The 9,852-nt window shown below is 40.5% G+C and overlaps 1 protein-coding gene across 1 annotated transcript in view; it reads right to left on the bottom strand.

The window, feature by feature from the left end:
- Nucleotides 1-1,791: 1,791 nt before the first annotated feature.
- LOC118419575 (exosome complex exonuclease RRP44-like) overlaps nt 1,792-9,852 on the bottom strand; it is a 26,962-nt gene continuing 18,901 nt past the window's right edge. Inside the window, exons 19-21 of the mRNA XM_035826021.1 lie at nt 4,797-4,958; nt 3,923-4,045; nt 1,792-3,385 (exon numbers count right to left, since the gene is read on the bottom strand). Coding sequence (XP_035681914.1) covers nt 3,311-3,385; nt 3,923-4,045; nt 4,797-4,958 — 360 coding nt within the window. The 3' untranslated portion in view covers nt 1,792-3,310. The remainder of the gene's footprint in view (nt 3,386-3,922; nt 4,046-4,796; nt 4,959-9,852) is intronic.

Here is a 9,852-nt window from a genome sequence, read left to right as displayed (position 1 = left end):
TATACAATAAGATTAGATTGTCAATACAGGATTACCCTCTGTTAAAGCATTCCAATAATCATGAGAAAAGTACACTGTACTGTAGCTGTGCAAGGATATTAATCTCCAGGCAGATTTACCAGTGGCATAAGATAGTATCAAAGCTGGGAAAGGAGTACAGCTGGTCAAAGGGAGTCATCAGCCCCTTTCAGTGATGGCAGATCTTCGGTAGCGAAACACCGGCTTCACTCCTCTGGCAGCTTTTGATACTATCTTGTGCAACCGTAGGATCTGCTTGGAGATTACAAGGATATGGTGCAGCTCTTAAGAGGTAAAGGCAGAATGTTCTTATGCCTGAAAGGCTTAGCTAGAGAAACCGAGTTTGTCTTGAAACTAACAAGTGCAAAAGAAGTGGCAGCCAGTTTGACTGAGCATAGAGCATCTTATAGTAAATGGTTTCAGATCAGATGTTGCAGTGAAAATCTGTGGATGAGTGCCATATATTAGTCTCTACCAGACTCCGAATCGCTGGAAAATCGTAGAAATGGAACAAATAGAGAGGAATATAACCGGCCAGGGAACAGCACGCGATTTCAATTCGAGTAAACATTCAGTTATCCGTGGTTAGTGAGGGAGGGGGGCGTAACTCAGGTCCGCCGCCGGTAGGCATTTTATGGAGATATATACAATATAAAATTTACCTGGTCATCGATGAGTGCTGTCAGGGGACTGATGACAATCACAAATGGCTCGTCAGAGTCCAGGCACGACGGAATCGCCTGGAAACAGAACGTCTTTCCAGCTCCGGTCGGTAGCCCGACAAACACGTCTTGGCCATTTAAAATACCCAAAACAGCGTCTGCCTGGCCCTGTCGCAGTGTGTCGTACTCGAAAACATCTTTGCCAACACGGCAAACGCGGTCCATCAAATTGGCTTGCATAGCCACCAGAGTAAATACAAGCAGTTACCAGATTAAACACGCAGTCATCAAAATAAACACTATCAGAATGGACCGTTACTTTGAAAATTTCATGTGACCTTTGACACTTCCGGTCACATGTGACAGGATCGTCGCTCCCGCTTGGACCGTCACGGGCGAGTCGGAAAGCAATAAAAGTGTTATTTAGCCACTTCGCACCTATTAGATAGTGATTAGTGGAGATCAAACAAGGCACCGGGATACCACAGACTCCGACGATCGCGTGCTGTTCCCTGGCCGGTTATATTCCTCTGGCCGGCTTACTCCTCTGATTTGTTACATTTCTACGATTTTTCCAGCGATCCGGAGTCTGGTAGAGACTAGCCATATATGGCTAAAGCTTGCTTTTGTCTTGACTGCAAATTGGTAAAGGGAAGTTCAAACATTCCATCAGGCAACTTGTACTTAAGTGTTAAGTATAGAATTCAACTAGAAAGGAGTGTCAGCCTCTGCTATGGTCATGTTAAAGTTTGCCACACCCTTTAAATGTTTTGGATCTGAAGTCTGAATATTCATTCTAGTGGTTTGCTAGGCCAAGGGTCTACTCTTTCTACCAAAATATCAAATCAAAGAACACCAATATGAATGTACCCTGGGAAAACCAAACTCCTACGAGCGGCGCAGAAAGAGTTACCCATCCTGCCAGTACACGCGCGCCCGCAAGTTAGGCCGCAACTACACCCACCCCACTATATCCAGCTGGCCCCAGTTAATGCTATCACAAGAGGTAAGCAATAGTTGAGGCCAGCTGGATATAGTGGGGCAGGCGTATAGTTGCAGGCGCACGTGTACTGGCAGGTAACTCTTTCTGCATCGCCTCTTAGGAGTCTGGTTTTCCCAGTAATATAAATGCTATGTCCTTGGCAGAGGCATGTGTAATTGGTGCCATAAAACAAGCTTTATTGCACAAGTGTTACCCACAAGTGCTTTCCGCCGTGCCAGGCTGTTTGGCCGTCTCCACTTGAGGAGTGACGAATGTAGCGACCTTTCCTACGATACTTTGTCATCTGCTTTGGTATAATAAAACAAGTCATACTGAATGTCATGTGCGTCGCCGTACATTCTTTGTTATTTAGAATTGTATTGGATAGATGGAGAATGAAACATTTAGAGTATGTTTAATATGTACTGTCCTCCAAATGATACGGACCTTACTACATATGTACATTTTCACATTGCCTTACCCAAGCAATGATGGTGCTTCAGTGTGTAAATCTCACCAAGTTGGATATCAAAAAATCAAACAACACGAGACTTTACTCGTTCACTCGGTGGTTTCATTCGGTTGTTATAGCAAAGGACCAGGCGTTATCACGCCATACACACCTTGGGTCATTAACCCTTAATTAATGTGCACTACACATGTAGCTAGTACACACATCATATTGATAATCTGTCTACCCAAGACAATAATGGTGCCTTGTGTAAAACAAGATGATTCTCACAGATGAGATTTTATTGCAATCAAGCCCCACAATCAGTCCAGATGGCTGATTTTTAAAATGTTTCCATTTCTGTTCAGATACCATGTTACAGAAGTTAACTGTACAGTGATAGTTATTTGTATCATGAAACCATGCCATATTAAAGATGAATGCGTTTGGGGTATATGTAGACAATACAGGTAAAACGAAAAATAGTGTTAGACATTAAAATGTAAAACGTACAAATGTAATACTATGCTGGTATCATAGTCCCTTACTACACAGACATAAAATGCATGTCTACAATACAGACATGATAAGACCACTTCATAATAAAAATCTTTAACAAGTAAATTAAAAACAATCTTTGAAAAGGTCCATTCCATGGGCATTGGCTCATCCAACTTGTTATGGCTCATTGTATTACAAAATGTTCATCTCTTGAATAGCTTGATTTTTTTTTGTCCAAATTTGTATGCTGAATCGGACAATTAAAAATCACTATCTGAAATGGTCCATATCATGAGTATTGGCTCATCCATGTTGTTCTGTTACAGTAATGTATTACAAAATGTGAAGAAGAACTTGAATAGCTGAATATTTTTTTGCCCAAATTTGTAATCCTGAATCCGACAGTTACAGTTATGAAATGGGAATGTCATCTTACACCACTCCTGTGAGAATACAAAGAAGACACAGGAACGCAGTGCTTTTTGATGCAATATCAAATCTGCTCAAGATCACTGACATCTGACATTTACTTTATTTTTGTGCCCCTCTTGTAGAACATGAAGAATACTTTTGATGGACCTTGGAAAAGGAAAAAAGGCTGACTACCACACATGGTATCTTCTGACATCTAAAAAGACTTGTTGATAATGGATTAGAAATGTCAGTGCAGTGGCTGTTAGGAAATATGCTAAAAGGTTATGTTTTAACCTTTTTGACTGGAGGTTCTGCGCTGTTGCTGGTGTCGACAGGAGGAACGGTGAACCCGGGGACCTGGTAGGGAAACAGAAAAGAGAACTGTTAGGAAAACACAGAACACTGTCATGCACATTCAGACATGTCAGAGGTCATAAAGCCATCTTTTGGTGCAGAGTAAAAATACATAGGGGGGCTGGAAGAGAAAATATATAGTACATGTATTAGAATCGTTGTACATTTAACCAGTTCAAATGTCATACATCTTGCTTCATGAACACCACCTTGCCATACTGTGTTAACCACATGAATGCTTTGTGAGAATGTCTGTCAGTCTTGTAAATGTAAATAGGACATTAAGTATACCACTACAACAGTTCCTGGTTGCAAGCTATTGTCATAAGTATTATTCAATCAAGAAACATATTTGTAAAAAATGTACAACCTTCTAATGTTGTTTAACATTGCGTCTTAAAAAAATCATACTACCAGTTACTTAGCTGTCTTCTGAGGTGATCTTAGGATGAATTTTGGTACACTGAGTCTTGCAATTTATCTTGCAGTGTGTTATGTATCTAATAAACTAAGTTCCTCCCATCTCATGACTGTGCCCACCTGTGGCTTGACCAGCCTGATCCTGAGCTTCTGGTGCTGGATGTGGGAGGTTTCCACGGTGATCTGGACCACCACACGGTCAAACATGCGCAGCTTCACCTCACCTGCAGTCTGCGACGACTCCTGTCAATCAAAACACCTGTCAGATCAAAGCTCTTTTTTCTATTACCTGTAATATTGCTAATGATAGAAATTTCTCCTGCAAGTGAAATTAAAAAATTCTGCTGAATATACAGCCTTCTTGACCTAATAAACATTTCAGTTCATTCATAACAACAGTTATGCAGGTAGCCCTGGCTACCTGAATTTCATTGAAGTTTACAATAATCACATTATCAGCATCATATACATTAGAGGCATACATGCTGATGTTTAAAAATCATATAAAACATTTGCCAATCTTAACTGACAATCCAAACACAACATTGTTCGTTGATTGAGATCTCCGTTAGACTTCAAATTCAAGTAAAATCTATAAGTCTTCCTGGAGTCCATAATAGAAAATGACAGAAAATCAAAAATAACATATGTCAAACATGTAAATCAAGTATAATATAAAGTAAACAAAAAAGTCATTAAATTGTCATAATTGTAAGTTCAAAGTATACTCTTGTCATGATTCAAATAAAAGCTGAAATATAATCTACCTAGGCACACAATACAAACAACATTTATAAAGCTAGTAGTGGCTTACATTTTTTGCTACCAGGTATGTATCATTCGCCTCTACTGCGAGTCGGTTACTTAGAGCCCAGAAAATGGAACTCTTGGGGACTGGAAGTTCCATAGTGAAAAATCAACAACATTTACAGTTGAGGTTGTTATCCACAGTGTCTAAGGCATGGTATTCCACAAGAAAACAAAAACCAATCACCTCTTCGTTGAACACAAACGGGCTATCCTCCCCTCTCCCATCCTGGGACTTGAGGAAGATGGTTCCTTCGAAACCAAACTTGGGGATGAGGACCTGGACTGCATTCTTCCTCACGAACAGGACGAAGCCTTCCTCCTCTGTAACCTTGTTCTTAAAGAAGAGCTGAAACACAAGATAAAAGAAAAATTAGAGTTATCAAAGTTCTCTGCACAGTCCATTGGAGGGATCTCCAAGCAGATGAAAGGATCCATCTTGTTTTCTGTGTTTTACATCAGTATTTGTAACAACTTCCATTAGTACAATCATGTACTAGCAGCTTACCTTCCTCTGTAAGAAATACAGTACTATAAAAAGATCTAGAGTACATCTTGCAAATACAGCGCATAATTAATACACAAAAGATTAGCCTAATTCTTGCCCAGATCCTTACATAGTGCTCAGATATCAGGTGGTGGGGTGCTGTTTTATATCTACTTTGCCCATTTCTTTTAATATTCTGCAAAAATCCAAGGACCAAGACATCATACTTGTGAAGCTTAAAAGAGACCAACAGTGCCGCTTATCATCATCTTTCTAAATCCTACAACATATACAGTATTACCTAGTACATAAACAAACTATGATATTACAGGCATTGAAACTCCTTGTATTCACTCCTGGGGTCAGTTTGCAGTATACTTAGCAAGGATTTGGCCTATCTGTAGCCCACATCACTGATATTTTCATTGATCTAAAGGTTATTCCAGTCAATCCCCTTATTCCAGATACACGTCTATCAGTTATGACTGGAGGACTAATCTGGCTTACAGTATCATCTTTCAAAATCCTACAATGTATACAGCATTATCTAGTACATAAACACTACATTACAGGCACTGAAACTCCCAGTATTCACATACTCCTTGTATTCACTCCTGGGGTCAGTTTGCAGTATAAATATAAAGGATTTGGCTTATCTTCACTGATATTTTCATTGATCTAAAGGTTCTCTTATTCTAGATGTATTTCTATGCAGTTCTGAGTGGAGGACTAATCTGGCTTACAGTATCATCTTTCTAAATCTCACAACATATATGGCATTATCTAGTACAAAAACAATTAATGTACATTACACACATTGAAACTTGTATTCACTCCTGGGGTCAGTTTGCAGTATATTTAGCAAGGCTTTGGCATATCTCTTGCCCATATCACTGATATTTTCATTGATGTAAAGGTCATGCCAGTCAATCCCTTATTCCTGATGTACTTTTATCAATTCTGAGCAGAGAACTAAATCTGGATAATAGCAGGATAACTTGGCTGTAGTCTTTCTACAGAAAACAGGAAAAGGCCAGTGGGTCACAAGGATTTTTTTCAGGAAGAAACTGTTGCTGTTAGGAAGCTGAGATTGAAGAGAGTGCATGCACAATCAGAAAGCCACATATCAGTTTGGATCCTGTATATTGGATTCTTAAGGCTTGTGTTCATGGGAAAAATTGTCAAGAGGCCAACAAAAAATGGTCACATTGGCCACGTATGGCAGCACTATCTTGCTAATGTTGCTGTTTGCAAGTACTGAACACCATCAAAATACATAGACTGCTTCATAGTACAATGCTTATAAAGTCCAGTGTTAGGAAAATACACATGTTCTACAGATAACACATACTAGAAAGTTAGCGTTTTGTGTGTTTAAAGCTAGAAAAGGCAAAAGGAACCACCGAGATCATGGCCGTATCAGTCCACGGCTGCGGTCGCCCGTCGGACGGCAGGCAGCCGCGGACTCATTCAGACGCAGGTTAGATTTCACGGGGGGTTTAACCAGGTTGAAGACGTAGGATCTCAGTGGTTCCCCCAAACCATAACCATTTATGGTTTCTGGTTTGTTGTGTTTTGTGTTTTGTTTTGTTGTGTCTCGCCGCTGGTTTGTGCCCAGACCGAAGTCTGGGGTCCCCCAAGGCCTGCGCGGCCAATATACAATGTGGTTCTTTTCGCTTTTATACACAGAGTAAAAGCGAGCAATTTCCCTTGTGGTTTGGAACATTCCAACTTAGACATGACACGGGGGTGTTCTAGGTGTCCTTTCTGATTAAAATGATTCCTCCAATCTATTTCCTTGTCAAACTACCATTATTCAAACTTAGATCATTGCCAATGAAGGTACTAACAAAGTGCACTTGGGACTTCCTTGCTGTAACAAGCACTTTAAAGTTATGTCTTCTTTGTATTTTGGTAAAAGACCCCTAGATTTTAAAAAAGGCCACATCAACCCAGGCAAAACTGGCAAAACATAAAGCCATGCCTGCAGCAAACAAGATCTGGTTTCCTGTAAACAATGCACAACAATCTCATAAAGTTTTTAGCACAATTTTTTTGCTGCAAGAGACCACACAAGCTTCGACTTTCTGAAATATCTCAAAACTCAAAACAAGACTCAGCAACAGGTGCATAATGAAGTTCACGTGACCAAAACTATATGTTGGCAGTTGAACTATGCAATACTATACAGTCTTGCCACTCATTGACGTCTTGGTAAACAAAGCCTTAAAGAAGGCATTGTTATTTGTGTGTTGACAATTGCAAGGAGACAGGTTAGGAATGACAAGGTTTTTTCTAGCTCAGACAAAAAGCATCGATCTGTGACAGTTCTCGCAAATGTTGACAACGATGAATCATAGGTAATACGTAAATACATTACGGTAATTCAAACCTGCCTGTCACTCAGACAGATTGATCTGTGACTGTCCTTGCAAATACTTTGTTGCCAAGCTTTGAGGCAAAACAAATTTGTCTTATTCTAGTAAACAATCATGAGGAATGACAGAGAAGATACCAAAAGAGAAGATGTAAAACATGTAACATAGTGTTATGGACAAAATGAAGTCAGTCAGGGATTCCCCTTATGCAAGTTAGAACTCAGAACCAACAGTAAATTGTGTAGTGTGGTGTGCACCTGATTTCTGAGGTGAATGCACTGCATCTGCCAGATTCTTTCCATATTAAACTGCTGCCATTATTTCTATTGCTTGTCCCCTTTTAGTCTATCCAAAGATGCGGTGATGAGCACAATGAAGTTTCAAGCCTTAGGATAAACTGTACATTGTAAACCATAGAGGAAAAAGCAAAAGGAACCACCGAGATCATGGCCGTATCAGTCCACGGCTGCGGTCGCCTCTCGGACGGCAGGCAGCCGCGGACTCATTCAGACGCAGGTTAGATTTCACGGGGGGTTTAACCAGGTTGAAGACGTAGGATCTCGGTGGTTCCCCCAAACCGTCCAATTTATTCATAGTACGTAGGTCATGTAGGTTTCTTCGTTCATAGTTCACAGGTTTCACAAGTTCACAAGTTTCAAGTTCATTTCAATAGTATTGGAAGGTTTGTATATTGGCTTGACAACAGTTGAGCACATTCTGTGCTCTCAACAACATTCATGGTTCTTCAGTTCTCGTAATTTTCACATAGGTTCTCAGGTTTGTATCACAAGTTCTCGTATGCGTTGTTCTTACTCATGCTCGTCTTCAGTATCCAACATGTCAGGACAGAGTCCATGACAGTTTGTGCCCAGACCGAAGTCTGGGGTCCCCCAAGGCCTGCGCGGCCAATGTGAAGACTGTTTCATTTCGCTTTTATAGCCCGGGTACAAGCGAGCACTTTCTCTTGTGGTTTGGAACATTCCAATGAATACATGACATGGGGGTGTTCTGGGCATCCTGAAAAAAATCATTTCTCAAATCCATGTCCATTTCAAACCACCATTATTCAAACTTAAATCCAAAGTGAAGGTAACTTAAAGAAAGACTACTTGGGGGCTTCCTAGCTGTATCATGCACTGAAGTCTTCATTGTAGTTAGGTACAAGACCCCTAGATTTAAAAAAAAAGTATCAAAACCAGCGTCCCAGGCAAAACTTGCAAAACGTAAGGCCATGCCTTCAGCAAACAAGTTCTGGTTTGCTTTAAACAATGTACTTCAATCACGTGAAGTTTTTGACAGAAATTTCCTTGCAACAAAAGGCCTCAAAAGCTTCAAACTTCTTGAGTTTCTGTTGCAAAATGAGTGACTCCCAACAACAACTTGTGCATAATGAGCTTCACGTGACCAAAACTACAACATGTAACATAACATGATACCTCCAATGTAAAACTATACCAAGGTCAAGACCTTTGAGAGAATGGAAGACTTAGTCTAACAGCAAAACCCTTTTTATGCCAACTGCTGGGAGAAAGGTTGTTTGCTGCACTTCAGTTACTATGAAAGCAAGGCAAGGCAAGGTAAGGCAATGCACTTGGAAAAGATTACAACTGAATGAAATTAAGGGGGAGTCCCCCTATGCAAATAAGGAAAAAGGTGGTATACTTATATGTTAGCTTAATTAAATCATGCTTATGGCGGCCCCTCCAACATATGCCTAGGTGAAGCCAGTTACAGCCCTGGACAGCAAGAGTTTGTTAGACAGACTACTCTAGGACCTAACACTGAAATGAAGAGATCTAGAAATGCAGCATTTAATTTAGTAATTCCCAGGGGATGTCAGATATCCAGGTGTTCAAGACATTCTTGAGATGGGCCCAATATAAACACAGTTTTTTGATGTAGCAGTCTTACTCTTAGGGAACTTAGTAAATATTTATCCTCTTCTCTGGGGAGACATAAGGTACAACATAACTGGTGGACCTGAGTTTGAGTTGAACATACATTTGCTAGTTACTAGTACATGAAGCAATCTTTGATATGTTACCCATCAGCCATCTCATAGACATGCTGCTGTATTGTGAGGTGACAGTAGTACTCAAAAGGCCACCAATAATTTAACATTATGATAAAACTTTATAATCAAATAAAAGCAAAAGGAACCACCGAGATCGTGGCCGTATCAGTCCACGGCTGCGGCCGGCAGGCAGCCGCGGACTCATTCAGACGCAGGTTAGATTTTACGGGGGGTTTAACCAGGTTGAAGACGTAGGATCTCAGTGGTTCCCCCAAACCCAACAGGTTTGTTGCTTGAGGTGTCTGGACTAGGATCGATGTTCAGGATCGATGTTCAGGTTTGTGCCCAGATGTAGGTTTTTAGT

This window comes from Branchiostoma floridae, chromosome 7 (genome assembly GCF_000003815.2).
Source record: "Branchiostoma floridae strain S238N-H82 chromosome 7, Bfl_VNyyK, whole genome shotgun sequence".
Lineage (NCBI taxonomy): Eukaryota > Metazoa > Chordata > Leptocardii > Amphioxiformes > Branchiostomatidae > Branchiostoma > Branchiostoma floridae.
This window is presented reverse-complemented; position numbering and strand designations above follow the sequence as displayed.